General features: G+C 31.7%; 3 protein-coding genes across 5 annotated transcripts; 1 reads left to right on the top strand and 2 right to left on the bottom strand.

The window, feature by feature from the left end:
- Window positions 1-90: 90 nt before the first annotated feature.
- On the bottom strand, window positions 91-6,245 carry LOC131955611 (caspase-3). Of its 3 annotated transcripts, none has more exons than XM_059319790.1 (6): window positions 6,132-6,245; window positions 3,884-3,965; window positions 2,642-2,886; window positions 2,101-2,276; window positions 1,295-1,421; window positions 91-842 (listed from the first exon to the last, which is right to left on the bottom strand). In XM_059319790.1, the coding sequence occupies exons 1-6, from the start codon at window positions 6,133-6,135 to the stop codon at window positions 613-615; spliced, it is 864 nt and encodes a 287-aa protein (XP_059175773.1). In that variant the 5' UTR covers window positions 6,136-6,245; the 3' UTR covers window positions 91-612. The 3 variants fall into 3 exon arrangements, with proteins under 3 accessions (XP_059175773.1, XP_059175774.1, XP_059175775.1); XM_059319791.1 differs by lacking the exon at window positions 6,132-6,245 and adding an exon at window positions 5,976-6,054; XM_059319792.1 differs by lacking the exon at window positions 6,132-6,245 and adding an exon at window positions 5,937-5,955.
- Window positions 6,246-6,349: 104 nt separating this feature from the next.
- Window positions 6,350-11,636, top strand: LOC131955614 (caspase-3). Its single transcript, XM_059319798.1, has 8 exons — window positions 6,350-6,554; window positions 6,980-7,021; window positions 7,727-7,796; window positions 8,363-8,583; window positions 8,674-8,876; window positions 9,328-9,539; window positions 9,952-10,022; window positions 10,650-11,636. Exons 2-8 carry the CDS (start codon window positions 6,982-6,984, stop codon window positions 10,883-10,885), a joined length of 1,053 nt encoding a protein of 350 aa, XP_059175781.1. The 5' UTR covers window positions 6,350-6,554; window positions 6,980-6,981; the 3' UTR covers window positions 10,886-11,636.
- An 86-nt stretch (window positions 11,637-11,722) lies between these two features.
- LOC131955615 (caspase-3) lies at window positions 11,723-17,853 on the bottom strand. The gene is made up of 6 exons (XM_059319799.1): window positions 17,713-17,853; window positions 16,182-16,275; window positions 15,677-15,933; window positions 13,827-14,002; window positions 13,532-13,673; window positions 11,723-13,306 (listed from the first exon to the last, which is right to left on the bottom strand). Exons 2-6 carry the CDS (start codon window positions 16,268-16,270, stop codon window positions 13,074-13,076), a joined length of 897 nt encoding a protein of 298 aa, XP_059175782.1. The 5' UTR covers window positions 16,271-16,275; window positions 17,713-17,853; the 3' UTR covers window positions 11,723-13,073.
- Between the last annotated feature and the right edge of the window lie 191 nt (window positions 17,854-18,044).

The raw sequence follows: 18,044 nt of genomic DNA, 5'->3' as shown, positions 1-18,044 counted from the left end.
CTGCTTTGTTATTTAATACACTTGGTCTTTAAATTAAGCAATCATTTGGTACTAAGAACAGAACAACACATTATGTTTAGATAGGTAACAAAACAAAATATATTTTGGAAAGTCTTTGATAAATTTAATGATTGATATGAATTTGTAATACAATGGATAAAAAAATCTTTTTGTTAGTTTTAATCAAATGGTAAGAAAACTGGACCAGGTTAAATGAAGATCTATTTATTTATTTCTCAATGCACACATAGTCTTTGTAGTTTATTATACAATGGCATATCTGCTTCATTACCTAATGAAGCTATGTAAGTACAGTAAAGCCAAATAATGAAATATATAATTAATAATGATATATATAGAATCATATGTGGTGGAATTGCATCCATATCAATGTAAAATAACGCCATTTTCAAAACTGCTTTCTTAGAAATTGTCAACTGAGCAAATTAAAAAGCTACCTAATGCATGCTATTGGTTAATACAATAATGCTCATCAGTAACCTGAGTTATAGCTGCATTTTGTAAAGTTCAATGGACAACTGCTGCACCAACTTTTAATTTCTTCTTACAAAATTACAAATTTTTGAATGAAATAAAAGGCATCATTCAAATTTAACTTTTAAAATAGACATCCTTGGTGAGCATAGATGTTATGCAAGGTATTTGTCTTTTCCTTTCCAAAAATAGAGTTTTTGCATTTTGTTCAAAATCTTTCGCCACTTTTTTGATTACTCTAGTCATCATAGTCATGACGTCCAGAGTTTGGTAATTCTTTTCAAATATTTCAGCGATTGCTTGAATGAACCAAGACCCATTTCCTTTATTTCTCCAAGACAAACTTCCTGGAGAAAGAAATCAAATCACAGTTCAATAAATGTTAATTACTAATGATGAAAAATTAAGATAATGTGTCAACTAAGGAAAGATTAAGAGAACAAAATGTATTTGTTAATGATAATAGCCTATCCTCTGTTAATAAGCGCCTCCATAATTTACCCCTCTATTTTAAAGGTTAAGGACATTTAAAATATATATTCAAAGCAAAGAAAATTTTGTAGGCAATCAATAAAAATTACACTTCAGTAATAATGAGTAAAAATTTTAAAAATTTAAATAATTTAATTACATGTAACTGGTCCCACATTTTTTGCACCATTTATATAAGACCTAGCTTAACTATTTCAAATAATTAGAACAAGAGGGAATGGGATAAATAGCCTACTAAAAATGTGTTCTCAGTGGCTTTTTGACAAACCTCATCAATGAATAAAATACAACATGCATAAAGATCTACCTGGAACAATTGAGTACACAACAAGGAAATCTGCTTCAGTTGGAATCTTTTGAACAATTGTTTCACCTTCTGATTCCACTTCCATTCCAGTATCAGCCTCTTCTTGAAATTCTGGTTCTTTGCAAGCCTATGTTTTAAAATGTACATTTTATTTAGTATTTACCAGAAGCACAGAATATCAAATATCTATGCAATCCTAACAGAAATATTGACAGTTTTCCTTAAATTCATCAATATGTATTTAAAAGGTGGATTGAAGTTTATTATAATATTAAATAAATTAAGCTTTTATATGTATGTTAAAATGATATATTAAAATATGCAGAATCTAAAATTATAAAGAAAAAAAAAGATTTTCTTAGACTAAGTGAAAAATGTACTGATAAAACATGCACAGTTTTATTTTGGATCGGAACCTATTATTACAGAGGCGTAGCGACCCCTCCTGGCGCCCAGGGACAAACTTTCAATTTTGCGCCCCCCATATATTTTTTATATTTATAAATCAAAATAGCAGCTAAAATGAGCTTATTTTGGCGCCCCGGGACATATGTACCCCCCTGCCCCCCCATCGCTACGCCACTGTATTGTTATTCCAAGTAGCACCCACTTCACATAAACATCTAGAGTCAACTGTAAGCAATTATAGACTCTATACATATTTCACTGGCAAGGCCAAATCAGTGGGTGTTTTTTTTTAAATTTTACAATGATTACAAGAAATTATTTGTAATGATTATTTCTATTTTTTTTAATCTAAATATAGCACTGTTACAAAATATATAGTTATATAGGTGTAAATATACCTGAACTAAGAAAATTTTTGGTTTGGAAGCAAGAGACTTGCATTTATTGCCCTTGAATGGAGCAACTAAATCATCAAAAAGCACCTCTCTGTCTGTCCCAAAAACATAACCTTCATCTCCATGGGTGAGAATAATACAGACAAAACAGCTGTTGTCAGTGTGATCCTGCGCAGCCACTGAATTTTATTTCAGTGAATAAATCAAATAAGAATTTTTTTTTATTGCAATCATAATAGAAAACTTGCAGACATATTTTTAGGCCAGCACTGATTAACCCTTTAAATGCTGTTCATATATAAGAAGTAAATAATCAATCTGACATTATTTTACTTTGTTTTAACAACTAAATTGAATAAGCCATAAATGCACAAGCAAATGAATTCTATCAAATCAAATTTTCAGGAAACTCAATGCCAAACAAAAATAAACCTACTTAAAGAGATAATAATAAATTTAAGGAAAACCCATTTATTTATCATGCAATTCAATAAGCCATCTATACACAAGCAAATGAATTCTATCAATTCAAATAACTTCTCACCAGTTTGCAGTATTAGACGCATTTCTTCCGCAGTCAAATTATTACGTTGTATGATCTCAAAACCTAATATGTTTAGTAGTCTGTGCATGCTCTCTGCATCCACATCTGTTCCTGCTCTCTCACCCATATTTGTCCTTGAGTTAAAACTTCTGTTGTTAATAATAACTGCCACGCCTCTTTTAGGATAATTCATTTTGTATACATCAGAACGAAATTCTTTTTCAGTCAAGTTTGGCAATGAATGACTGTTAATAAATATTGTGATTAGTGATTAAAAATAAATAAAAATAAAGGTATAATCTTAAAAAAACATAGATTGTAAAAATTCTATGGTTAATAATTATGCTTAGGATCAGGGTAGGGGTGTGATGTAATTGATAATAAATAATAAGGGTAATAACTAGCTTTTTGTTAGGTATTATTATCATCACAATTAGTAGTTGAAGTACAAAATTATTTTCATTCTTTCTTTTGTTTTTGTTTAATATGAAATGTTTTAAAGTAAATAGAATATACTATAACTATTATCATATAGAGTGTGACTGGTGAATGGCTTTTTCACAGAGGCGTAGCGACCCTTCCCGCGCCCGGGGTCAAACTTTCAATTTGCTTCCCCCCCCCCCTCGAACTTTTGATTTGCACATCCCCCCTCAAGCTTTTGATTTGCGACCCCTCAAACTTTCACTTTGTTTTTCCAACCCATTTTGGCGCCCCCCTAAAGTCGGCGCCCGGGGACATATGTCCCCCCTCGCCTCTGCTTTTTCAAGACCATACAGCATGACAAAAGAGTATTTTTAAAAACTGTACTAAATCTATATATATAATTCTCTTCTTGGAGACCCTAGAAAACACCAATCTGTAAGCACACTCCCTATCACACCCATCCCCACATGGTCTGGTGAGCTGTGGTTAACGCTAAATGTTTACAATCATAGAGCCGGGTTTAGTGACGGCTATTAGGGGCAGATAATTTAGTTTGAAACGATTTTAAACTTAGGGGAGGTAACTAAGAGGAGTTTTCTTTCACGAGGTGGGGGGTAGGGATTGGGGAAAGGATGGGGGGTTATCGTCCTTAATGAGCTACTGATAGTGTTTTAAAGCAAATATATTCAGTGGCAGCATTGGAAGTGTCGAATTCACAAATTATGAATTACTGAAAAGTAGAAAATAAAACAACTAAATAGCGGCGTATGATACACCGCGGGTCGGCTCATTTAAAATAAAACTAATAAAAAATCTTACCCTGCTTTGTCTTGAAGTTTAAGCTTGTCCTGTTCAACTCTGCTATTAATGTTACCTCCTGCATCAATCTGATCCATGGAAGCTAAACAAATATTATAACATAGGCCTAGATCTATTATTAATATATAATATATATATATATATATATATATATATATATATATATATATATATATATATATATATATATATAGGCCTATATATATATATAGGCCTATATATATATATATATATATATATATATATATATATATATATATATATATATATATATACATATATATATTATAATATTAATTTATTAGTCAAAATTATATATAGGCCTTTAAATACTTTAAATAAATATTGATTAATTTAATAGTAATTCAGTAGGCCTACATAACTTAGTTTAGTTTTGAAACATACAATTCTAATTTATTAGCCTAGTAATTTATAATATTTCTAGCCGTCCCGGCCAGGCCCTGCTCTGGCTTCTGTGAAAAACCTTTCCGTTAAAGACCATTACCTGTGTGTTTAGTAATCATCATAAACCCGGCATTGCCCACCCAAACCACAACCAACCAAAACAACAAAACGCAAACATAACGCTAACACAATTAGAAATACAAACGAAAACAAAAACCTAACAACAAACCCAACCACAACCACAAACACCAATACAAACACAAAGAAAAAACAAACGAAAACAAAAACCTAACAACAAACCCAACCACAAACACCAATACCAAAAAAAAAACCAACCAAAAACACAAATACAAACCCAAAAAAAAAAAAACAAAAACGAAAAAAGAAAGAACAAAAACGAACCAAATCAAAACGCAACCACTAACGCAAACCCACCTAAACACAAAGAAAACACTAACGCGAACATAAACGCCCGGGGCAGAATCGCCTGTTTTAGCTTAATAAACGACTATAGTACCCCAACTTATTCATAGTTTTTGCACTCACTTAAACGAACGCGCCTGTTTCAATTTAATGAACAATTATAATACTCCAAGCTTATCCGTAAAATACCTAAAACATTTGCACTTGATCAATCCCCGCTAATTATGTAATTATTTTTTTCCCAACACCAAAACAAAGTAATTAAAAAGTAAATGCTTTTCAACTAATGCAATGGTTTCATAAAGGGAAGTAATTGTGTTTTGCCTAATTTATCAAAGGGAAGTAAGCGCTATAGGACTAAATAAAAACATAATTAGAATTTTTGTAAAAGATGATATTTTTTTAAAACTTGTGTTTAATGAACATGCCGACAATTATTACTGTAATTTGAAAAATGAAAATGATTTCCCAACACTTTTAATAGTAATTTTTAACTCATAAATTTAGACAACTGCGCACGATAATTGATCTAACACTTAAATCCGTAGAAATGCCAACGACAAACATATGCGTTACAGAATTGAGCTTTATATATTAGATAAGTAGAATCTATAATAAATCTATATTTTTACAGCCTCTCTTTATAATAATAAATTAATAATACTAATAAATAATAAATAATAAATAGGGGCCTACTAATAATATTAATATTATTAATTAATTATTAGGAATAATCCGACGGTAATCTATCGTTTTGGGTACGTAAAATCGCCCGCGGCTATTAATGTACGAAAACGTTACCTCATTGTCAAGGCTGTAATAGAAGTATATTGTGATATGTTTGTGTCAAATATTATAGATAAATGAATAATAAACCTAAATCAATGGCTAAATATATCAATATAGGCCCGAAATTAACTTTAAACAGCAGTGTCTGCAAGCAAGATTTGCTATATAAACAGCAGCCATTTGTAAAATAGAGTGACTTCCGCCTGAATCTTGCGCTATAAGTCTATAAAAATAAAACTTTAACAAGATGGCTGCTATAGTAAATGAGCATGGTTGCATCTGTTGGAAACATCGCTGGTGTTCATTTATTACTGAAAAGTTTTAATTCAATTGTTTAGAAACAGGTACATAAATGAAAAAAGGAAACATTTTTGTATTTTTCAAAACATAAATCCTCCTCAAAATGTGAAATAATTATTAAAATGTAAGGAGTCACCTGTTTTTCACATTACTAGTCGCGGGCGATTTTATGTACCTAAAACGATAGATTACCAATCCGACACTCAATGAAAGGCCTACATTAAATTTAAAATTACTACATCTAGCACACTCATTTGTTTTAACAGTAGATCGATCTAGATCTAGATAGATCTATATTCTAGATCTATATGTTATAGATCTATCTGCATACCCATATTTGTTGACTAGATCTAGATCTAGATCTAGATTCTATATGATAAATGTATATAATAATATAATTATTATAATTCCAGTGTCTAGACGCCAGAGTACTTTTTTAACTTCTTTTTTTTGCATGCCACTTTATTTATAACTGTATTTTTCCTGGAAAATTCTATTTATAGTAACTCGAAAATCCGATTTGGAAATCCCAGAGTATTTGGTGTAACCTGTATTATACTCTGTATTCTACAGTGCCGTTGAAATATAGAATCTATATAACTATTATACAGATTCTAGATCTATTATATAAGGCACTTTATCTAGATTTTAAAAAGATTTTAGATCTGCTTATAATTGAAAGATCCTCATTTAAATAAATATCCAGATTAACTCAAGAATACTCATATTTTCATTATTTTGTTATTATTTTATGGTAAGTCTTTTGAAACTCCTACTCTTTTTTCTATATATTTAATTTATAAGAATGGGACAGTGTGGCCTAATCTGTAGTTCTCTACGCCGCAAACTCGAAAGTCTTCTGTTTGAATCTGGGTCCAAGTCAGTAGAAAGTCCCTGTATGAGTGCACCCAGCACTGATGGATACCTAACTTAACTGGGCAAAGTGCTGACCACACATTCCCATTCATATGACGAGGTCAAGAAACAAATAAAATAAAACACATGTTCTTTACTAAATCTGCCCAATGGATTGCTAGAAGAGGATGCTTTAGTAAAGCAGCTTTACTTTACTTTATATTATAATAGATGTTACTTCATTCTTCATACAAAATGCAAGTAGTATATACAGTATATAGTTCAAATATAGACTACTCTTATTTATAGCCTCTTTTTTTTCAGAAATGGATGACAGTGAAAGTGATGGGTTTTTGGAATATAAAGGTATGAGTTTTTATCAGAAAATATTCTTATTTTGTCACCCTAACCTAACCTAACCTTACAATACTTACATGCTTATTCTCTAACAATGTATAGTTGTCTAGTAATTAAAACATGTAGTTAATTAAGCTACTCATAAAGTTCTTTGTTTTCTTTAATAGTCAATGTTATTTATCATATTAAATTATAGGCCTTACATAATTGTATAATTAAATATATGTTTATGTTGTTTAACTTATCAGCAATATTTCTCTTTTTGTAAGAAATGCTTCTTAATCTTCTATCATCATCAGTTTCAGAATCTAAGTCAGCACATAATGTTGTCATTCAAATCAGCTAAAGTCAAAGAGTTAGGCCTACATTCAAGTGATAAATTGTGTGATGTTGTGTTCAGACTGTAGAGCACATGACAGATGAACCCAAAAGTCTAGAGTTCGGATTCGTAGGCTTGAGTATTTTGGACATCCCAATTGCACCCAGCTCTTATGGGTACCTGACTCTTGTTAGGGAAAGTAGGCAACTGACCACACTATATCCGATATCCCTTTATATGCTGGTGAACTCTATTTCAGCTTGACTTTTTACAATGGTAACTTATGTTTGAGTGTTCTGTTCATTAAATGTTTGATGTTTGTGTACACATACACACATGTGACTTTTTATTATGAACGACAGTAAATAAAACAGCAACTGAATTTCTTATCTTAGGAACACAGTTTATCAAGCAAGAAAAGCCTTCATACCAAGCAAATCCTCCATACAGATCTCACCAAACAATGTAGGTGGCAAATGTTCAGAGGTTTAATTTTATGCTTCTGCTCAAGTATTTTATCTGCTGTAGACCTATTATGCAAATGAGGACGCAGTAGTCAGACAGTAGGGCACTAATCTGAAGGACTCAAGTTTGGATCCCAAGCTCGTCTATAGGAATTCTATAGGCTACTCTGTGCTGATGGGTACCTGACTCAAATAGGGAAACAAAGGCACCTTGACATACTATCCCTCATATGCTGCGGTCATTGAAACAAAGGAACTCTATTTTATCTGCACCATGTGTCTTTGGATAGAATCGAGAAAGATGATAATATTATACAATTATAACTTTAACACCTTTGGTATTTGTTCACCTTTTCAATGTTTTTAGCCTACTGTAAAAGATGAGTAATCTAAGCGTTTTTTAATAATTAAGTTCTTATTTTTTTATCCATTTACCCAAAAGGATATTTAATTTTTAGACAAACTTTTAAAAAGTATTTACTGTTCTGTGTATCAAGTAATAAATCACATGCCTACTTTAAAATGTTCTTCTTAAAATATGTCACCATAAAATTTGCTTTATTACAGAAATTCTACAGACTTTTACTCAGATGATGAGTATAATTTTTCCAACCCACGCCGAGGGGTTGCAGTTATAATTGTCAACGACACTTTCAATGGTAAAAACAAGCGTGAAGGGTGTACTATAGACTTAGCTAATCTACAAACAATATTTTCCAGCCATGGATTTGAGATACGATCATATTATGACAAAACTGTAGGAGAACTAATGAAGGAACTTAAAAACAGTAAGTTGTAGCTTTGTGAAGTAATTGTACTGAGCAATCGAATATAACTAAGTTTTAAAATGTAAGAATGTGTCTTTCCTCTGATTCCAGTTTCCAGTGAAGACCATTCTTCTTGTGACTGTCTTGTGCTAGCCATTTCAACCCACGGGGATGAAGTTTTCAGCCAAGACAACTCTAGACAAGATGTTATCTACACAAAAGATGCAGTAATTTCTACCAAAGCTATTCTAGAATTATTTAATGACCAAAACTGCCCTTCACTAAAAAACAAGCCAAGATTAGCTTTTATTCAGGTTGGTTAATTTACTTTCATAAAGACCTTCAGATTGACCCATATAATTAAATTATCTTAAACTACTGATCAAAATTGATCTCACCTTTATTGTCTGCGGTTTCACTTATAATATCTAAAAGACAGGATTTTTATTAAGCTAGAAAAGTTCTATAGGGATAAAGCTTATATAGCTTATACATATATATATATATATATATATATATATATATATATATATATATATATATATATATATATATATATATGTGTGTGTATAGGCCCATATATGTGTATGTGTGCATGTGTGTGTTCAAAAAATAAAATGGCGATAAATATATATATAAATGTTTTTCAAGGGGGAGAGGGGATTCAGCTGATTTTCCTTTTATGTGTGCTAATTGAGCATAATCTGCATAGCCTGTCAGCTAGAGTAAGTTTATAACACAAGAGCTCATCCTTTTCTGTTTCAGGCTTGTCGTGGAGGCAAGCTGGATGATGGTATGGAAATAACTTGTACAAAACAGAAGCCTGAAGCTTCCTCTGAGGACGTGCTTGATGAAAAAAGCCTCATCCGGTTCAAATCCATGGATTGCTCAGATTCTGTTGCAGAAGAAAGCTTGAGTGATGCATTGTTTTCTAAAACTAGGAAACATGTTATAACAGATGTTAAACATGTCTCAAGGTAACCATTCATTTTTCTCTAGTATCTTTGAATGTGTTTTTGCTTCTTAAAAAAAATTTGAACTTAAAAACAATTACTATCAATGTTGTGTAAAAATAATCTCAGTTCTTTTATTTAAAAGCTTCATAAGCTAATCTGTTATAATGAATAAATAGTGCACCTTTTACACAGTCAGAAAACTGCACATGGCTCCTGAGTTGCAATTTGGCACCTCTTGATTTTACACAATAGCATCTTAAATTGTTTTTGTGGTTTTATTAACAACTTAACCAGACTTTTAAACCAGTATGGGATAGCACAAACTAAAATGCTTGTCATTAAACTTGAACAATGTAATAATTACTAGATCTTAAGTCTGAGACTATTCATTTTCTTTTGCCCATGGTATTGATGAAATAGTTTTGTTTTATAGATTGAGTGAAGTTTGCACCACACCAGCTCCATGTTTTAAAGATTTCCTGGTGATGTACTCCTGCCCTCCAGGTGAGTCCATCACAAATACAGCACACGTACAATTACATGTGGTATTGGTGAGAAAGTGTTATAAATAGGTTAATGTTTACTAGTGTTATATGGCTATTCCTGGTGTAGAAATAATTCTTATACTCACTCCGAACACAATGTCTTTGTGGTTGTTAAGTATTATAATATTTTTTTAAAAAGACCAATAACTAATTTAATATGCCAGGATTCAATGGGGAAAAGATGAGGAATGATTAGACAGTTTTTTAAAATTTGCTTGTCATTTTAAACAACTTCTTTTCACTTGAAGTAACTGTCCATAGGAAGAAAAGTACGTAACAAAAACTTTAAAATGGCATAGCAAGAATAAAAGCAGGAACATTACAAAGTATCTGATTAGTACCATCTCAACTTCTTTAAAAAAAATACTAAATGGCAACAATTAGACCAGTTTATCACCTAAATTTATTAACCTAACCTGACATTAATTTTTTACTAACCAGGCTTGTAGAAGTTGTCAACAACATTTGACTAGTAATACAGTGTGTAGAGTATCAAAGTTTGTTCAGCAGGCAGTTTTATAATTATTTTTCCTGATCAAACTAGGTAACAGAAAAAAAAATTATTTTGTATTATAATCCCTTATAGGTTTCTTTGCCTTTCGCCGTCCTCGCGAGGGATCATGGTTTATAAAATGCCTGGCAGATGTGTTACTCACTTCAAGGGGAGGCAGATCTCTAATGCAAGAGCTGACCACTGTCGTAGGACTGGTTGCTAGGGAACGCCAGTCTGAAAGTTTAGATCCTGTCTTGAATGCTAAAAAACAATCTCCCGTCATCTATTCTATGCTTACAAAAGAAATTTATTTGCGGAAAAAAGTGTAACTAACAATATGTGTAATATTATGTTTTGGAAATGAGCCTAAAATTTATTTTAGTTTATGACTGATTTTAAAACACTGGTGTAAAAAAAAAAGCTTTCTAAGAAAATTCTTATACAAATGTGCTTTCTGTGTTGTGTTATCACATTTTTGTTGTTCAAAATTCATTTTACCTACCAATACTCCCTAATTTTTTTTATTTCACTGGTGCTATTGTTCAATAGTCACATGAATATAATGCATTTGTCTTAAGCCCCACTGAATTTATTATACTTGTGTTTTTAAAACTAAATACAAAATGAATGTTGTATTATAAATTATGGATGGTTGCTTTAAGTTTAAGGCATTGATGGGAAAACAGTTTTACAGAATGGGACATTTTTTTTAAAAGCTGTTTAAAATTGTATTGATTTACCTTGTTTTAGCTTGTGCATAGAAAGTTTTTCACTTATTACTTCACCCGTGTTTGTACATCATTGTGTAAAACAATTATCATACAATAGCTTTGTTGTCATTTATAATCATAAGCTGACATTTTCAGTAAATTGTGTAAAAAAAAAGTATGGTGGCTGACAAGAACAGATCTTTACAATTGTCTCATGTACATTAAATAATGACATTGTTAGCTGCTAACCGCAAAAGAAGGGATTTGTACTTTTCAAGTATGGATACCCCAATCTGGGGTGGGAGGGGTTAGTGTAATCTTTTTAAAGTTCTGTAAACTTGAGTATACTCAGTAAATGTAAAGAATGGAATAAACATAAATGTTTAAAAAAAACAACTAACGGTGTTTGAAATAGTTGTTTGATGAATGAGTGACAGGAAAAGCTGACACAAGACAGGTTTTTATTTTTTTTTTATTAAAAGATACTTGCCCTTTAAAAAAGGTATACATTGAAGGAACAAAATGTGAACCAGGTACACCCAATACCACTTTGAAGATTTGCTCACATACAACCCACATTGTTAGTAAATAAATGTTTACATTAAATGAGTAGTGAGATCTAGAACAGTAGGATGTACTAGTACAGAGCTGTACTATGTAGTGAGTCTCCTCATCTGTTGGCGTAGTCTCCACTGTAGGCTAATAGTTGTATATTATGCCTCAATAGTTAACAAATGTTTTTTATTGGTCTTTACTAGTTTAGTTATATGTCATGGCTTCAAATTACTTTATGCATACAAACAGAATCTAAACATAAATGTATGTTCTTCACAATGATAAACCTATTGAAACTATCAAAACAATTAAACCACTAAAATAAAACCTTGTTTAAAATAAAATGAATGTTGCTAAATAAATGCTTATATTTTTAAAAATGCATTGCAAAAACTTTTTTATAAAGTTCTATGGTATCCTTGCTTAAAACTAAATGTAACATACATAGAAAAGAACACTAATTCATAACTAAAAGATAAAGCCATTTTCAAAGCTAAGATAAACAAGGAATGCTCAAAATGTATTACAAGCACATCAACAAGATTTTACAAGAAAACCCAAGGGGGAAAAAATACAACACATTTTTTTCCTAACAAAACCATACTTCAATTCAGCTAACTTTTAAAAGCTATCAAACAGTAGGCCATTCACCTAAACTACTAAAATTGTATTATACATTTTACAACACAGTTATTCAACTTTGATTTTAAAATAATTATAGAGTGTACATATTATACAATAAGTAAGGAATTGAATGACAGAAAGTAAAACAAAACAATGATAATCATACATTTTTAATCCACACAATGGTAATGATTATAGTGTTACTGTTAAGGACACTTTAATAATTAATATCATAAAACAAAAGCTATTTTGTAAAATCAGTACACACACACACAAAGCTATCTTCTCTTAAACCACTTGTGCAAGTAGAGGTGTTGTTGCCAATTTGTTAAATTTGCACAAATATTTGATGATATGTAATAACATGAATATATCTGGCAGCATCAAACTAATACTTGAAGAGGTACTGGATCTTTTAACAAGGCTAAAAAAATGTCTATCAGCGTGTTAAAAAAAATAAGAGTAAAAAATGTTCAAACTAATCACTTTTTTAATCAACGTTCATGTTTAATTTAAAATAAAAATTTACTATAATGTTTTGTTAAGTTATCTATTTCTTTTTTTTTATGAACCTTCATATTTAATTTAAACCAAAAATGTACAATAATGTTTTGTTTTGCTAAGTTATTTATTTCTTTTTAAAGTAAACATCTTTAGTCAACATTGAAGTTATACAAGGAATTTGTTTCTTCCTGTTCATGTACTCTCTACTTGCATTGGACTCAAAGTCATAAGCCACTTTCTTGTTGACCCTGGTCATCAGGGTGAGGAGGTCCAGCTTATCCCAGTACTTAGTGAACACATCCACAATTGCTTGAATAAACCATGAGCCTCTAGCTGAATTACGCCAGGCAAAGTATCCTAAAAACAAAACATTGTAATAAATAAACTCAGAAGAGAATGGAAACAAAGACTCAGATTGTGACTAATAACACAAATAGTCAGTCTTGTAAGAAGAGAATGGGAAAAAGACTTGGATGTATGATGTGACTTTAGTGAATATAATAATAGAAAAAAGCTAATAATTTAATCCAATCAAAGTTTTTATTTAACATTAAGTATGCAATTTCAGATAGTCATTTTTACCTGGAACAACTGAATACGCCATCAAGAAATCTGCCTCAGTGGGAATTCTCCTAACAATGGTTTCATCTTCCTCCATTTCTACCTCCATCTCACTGGCATCTGCAACTTCAATACCAGAATCAAGTTCAGTGCCTCTGCAAGCCTGTCAAATGTAAAAGCAGCATATTTGTGAGAAGCCTTAACTGTTGTTCATCTTAAAATAATTTACAGTAAAGATGATAAGGCCAAAACTATGAAGTAATGATTATTTATAAACAAAACTAAATCTTGAGGAACAATTTTTATTAAAACGTACTTGAATAAAAAATATTTTGGGTTTAGCAGCAAGAGACTTGCAGTTATGTCCCTTGAATGGAGCAACCAAATCATCAATTGGCACCTTGTCATCTGTCCCAAAAACATAACCTTCCTCTCCATGGGTGAGAATTACACAGACAAAACAGCTGCTGTCTTTGTGATCTTGTCTTGCAACTGAAAAAATATTTAACTCAATTATTTTTTTGACGCTTAGTTAGTTTGGTAATTATGAGTTTACATGTTAGTACTTACAAATGATATTAAAAGTAAACAAAGTTTATAAGACTATGTTAGTGAACAGATCAGACTATTAAACAAAAATTAATCATGAGTATTCCAACCAGAATTTTTAAAGAAGAAATACACAATAATTGTAAAAAAAAAAAATTATCAACTTTTCCCAGTTTAAGCATCTAAATCTATAATGGGCCACGTTCGCACCTCTCTCTCTCTCTCTCTCTCTCTCTCTGTCTGTCCGCAAAATATTTTCGCCGGACATCACGTCAGAATCGGCAGCGATATATGGATACCTTTATACGGACTTTTGTTGAAAATAATATGTTAGATGTTTTAAATGTATAGCCACAATTTTATTTATAGAAGAAAAATAAAAAATAAAGGCGTATTCGAATGTAGAGAAACAGTATTATTTATGCAACCGGAAAAGCATTTATAGATGTGAAAAAGAACGCATAAAACTGTGACGTCACTAATGTTTATACATTAACTAATGACGTCATCTGCCGTGTTTAGAATAAAAAGAAATGAACTATTTCATTCAAATTTGATTTAGATCTACGTACACTATGAAATGTACAAAATACATTTTTTCCGGCCTAAACTCATAAAATTTATTTTATTTATTTGGATTCTACAAATCTACGCAATAACTAGATCGAGACGTAGACGCTAAGATCTAGATTTAGAATCTAACTTCTCTAGAATAGAATCTATTCCAAAAATAAATTTCTATATTAGGACTAAACTATTTCAAGACATAATTATTTTATACAAAGTCTTTGTTTGGAACTGGCTAAATTGGGATAAAAAAAATTAATTTGAAAGAATAGGCATATTCGCGTAAGTTAAGATTTTAAAATACGTCTTTTATTCTCCGTGTTTTCTAAGGTGCCTATATAGCGGAGATGATAGTGTACTGAAACTCACGCAGGTGGTGCGGGTTCGAGACGCACCAAGTCAACTTGGTTAATCTATTTTTTTTTATTTTGCTCGGGCTTAACTTAAAAAAAAATTCTATTAGGATTCTAGATCTAGATCTAGATGATCTAGATCTACGGAAAAACTAGACTTACACAGATGTAGACCCTACTTAGATCTAGAATCTATTCAAACAATACATTTCTATACTAAAGTATTTCAGGCCTTAATTACTTTATTGAAATCTTTGTTTATCTTTGCAATTTGCTAATCTCTATAATATATAAAGCAAAGTTGTTGGGTGTCCGATAGGGCACTTTCCGGCGCCGCAGGCGCTTCAAATTTGGCAGGATCTTGCCTTGGGGCGACAGAACACGAGGGCCGGTTGGCCAAAAAGTCTACGATGAGGGGGTCAAAACTGACCTCGACTGACCGGCGCCTTATATGAGCTATAAATCGAAAAAAAATTTGTCCATGTAGGAACCTCTTCATAACTCCTGAGGTCGTAGACCGACCCTCAGGCGAATAAATTAAGCATCCAAATTCTCAATGTATTCGAAAGCCTAAGCGAAGCTGGGCAGCATGCCTAGTGTTGAATAAAGATAATGTTTAAGGACATTTTTATAATAAAAATTAAATAAATAAAAATGCCACATATTTTCTCCTGTTTAAATTTTAAATACTACTCACCCTCTTGGAGCTTCCTAACCATTTCCCTTGCAGTTAAATTATCATGACAAAAGATTTTCTCAAAACCCATTTTGTCCAGTAGTCCATACATGCTGTTAGCATCCACATCTGTTCCGGTTCTCTCACCCATACCTGTTATGGGCTGAAACTTTTTGTTGTTGATTATAACTGCCGTTCCTCTTTTAGGGTAGTCCATTTTATAGGAGTCAGACAGAAATTCTCTCTCAGTCAAATTTATCTGACCTGGTTGCGAATGGCTGTTAAAAACAGAAAAATAATATAAATTTTGTATGGGGGACTTTAATCATTATAAAATCACAAAGTGAGTTTTGTTATTTTATTGTTACATTTCGATAGTTAAGTCAAGCATATTGTTAATCATACAGAATAAACTAAACAAATAATAACTTTGCAGCTTTCAAAAGAAGAGCTTTAAAAAACAACAATGCCTTGGTTTTGAGTTCATCATCTGATGAATTAAATGAGCTAGGTTATCTTGACTAACCTTGGTTCCCCTTTAGCATCAACTGAATCTCTTCCACCAGTAGGAGCCACATCCCCCTGGCCTGCAGGAATTGCATCTATGTGATCCATGGAGGCTAAATAAACAGTACAGACCACCATATTTATTTGAAATTTACATCTGAGAAATGAAATATCTTCCACTACTAGAAATTGCGATAAAATAATATAATTTACATTTTATTATTTTTATGATTTTGTTATTTTATTGCTGTATAATATAACAAGCAAGTGTCATGCAATGTAATCATCCAATATATTAATGGAAAATAAAAACAACGATTTGGTTTGTTTTGTCTAGATTCTTAACACCTTCCTGGCAATTATGACATTAAGAACAAATCTACATGCATGGACATGATGTAAATTAAAGTTTCATTTTTGTCCATGGGGCAATTGAAGTAGAGTTCACCTGTTTCTGTGACTGGGATGGACATGATGAGGTTTAATCAATTAGTATATTAAAATAATTATTAATTACGAGCCGGCCCGCGGCATATCATACGCCGCTATTTAGTTGTTTTTTTTTCTACTTTTCAGTAATTCATAATTTGTGAATTCGACAGTACCAACGCTGCCACTGAAAATATTTCTTTAAAACACTATAAGTAGCTCGTTAAGGACGATAACCCTTCCCCCCCGTTAAAGTAAACTCCAATTAGTTCCCCCCCCCCCTACGTTTAAAATCGTTTCAAACTAAATTATCTGCCCCTAATAGTCGTCACTAAACCCAGATCTGTTTGTAAACCTTTACTTTAGAGTGAACGACAGCTCACCAGACCATGTAGGGGTAGGGGTGGTAGGGAGCGTGTTTACAGCTTGTTTTCTAACGTCTCCCAGAAGAGAATTATATATAGATTATCCTATAAAAAACAAAGATGAGTTATCTCTAAAAATCTAATAATCACTAATGTAATCATTGAATGATAAGAATTCAATAAAACTATATACTTCATAAGCCCTCTAATTTTTAATCGAGTGAATATAGTATACTGATCTAGATTCTAGCTACTAAGGGGTCATCCATAAATGGTGTCACGCTTTTTCGGATGATTTTTACCTCCCCCCACCTCCCCTCTGTCACAAAAAGCCAGACCCTCCCCCCCCGCCCTAAAATGACATCACACCTTCCCTTAGCTTACAACCCCCTTCAAAATTAGGTCCTATTTATTATTTATTATTATTTATGCACCTGAGCCTGATGCTATTAAAATCTTAAAACTGTACTGTACTCAGTGTACTCGTACTGTGATGATGATATTACTTGAGTTACTGTACTGTGATTCTCACTGTGTGTGATCCCTTATCTCAATCTCATGATTTCAAATTTCTCAGAAATTTCAAATAGATCTACTGATCTGATCTCTAGATCTAGTCTGACTCTAGATATCTAGGTCTAGATATTCTAGATCTAGATTCTAGATCTAGAATATCTAGATATCTAGATTAGTTTGAAATAGTAATTAGATCTACAGAATAAAAGTAAATAGTAAATAGATCTACATACTACATACCCTAATAATAATATATTGCCGTTACAATTTTATAATTTAACTCAAATGTCTTGGTCTCTAGTTGACACTTCACTACTGCCGTAGAATAATATTTAGATTAGAACTGTTCTAGTAACCAAGATTTAGGATTCATTGTAACTTCCGTAATAAGCTCTATATATAGAACAAGGTAAATCCGTAAAAAAATGTATTGCCATTTTAGTAGGCCAACATAGAAGTTAGATATAGAATAAGATGTAGGCTATACTATAGGGCCTATAGTATATAATATAATTATATATGAGATCTAGAATTTATTGATCTATCATCTAACCTAGGCTAGAAACCATACC

The sequence above is a fragment of the Physella acuta genome, unplaced genomic scaffold (genome assembly GCF_028476545.2).
Source record: "Physella acuta isolate Inbredline_101_S28 unplaced genomic scaffold, ASM2847654v3 ptg001087l, whole genome shotgun sequence".
Taxonomy (NCBI): Eukaryota; Metazoa; Mollusca; class Gastropoda; family Physidae; genus Physella; species Physella acuta.
Note: the sequence above shows the minus strand (reverse complement) of the source record. Positions and strands in the feature narration are given on the sequence as shown.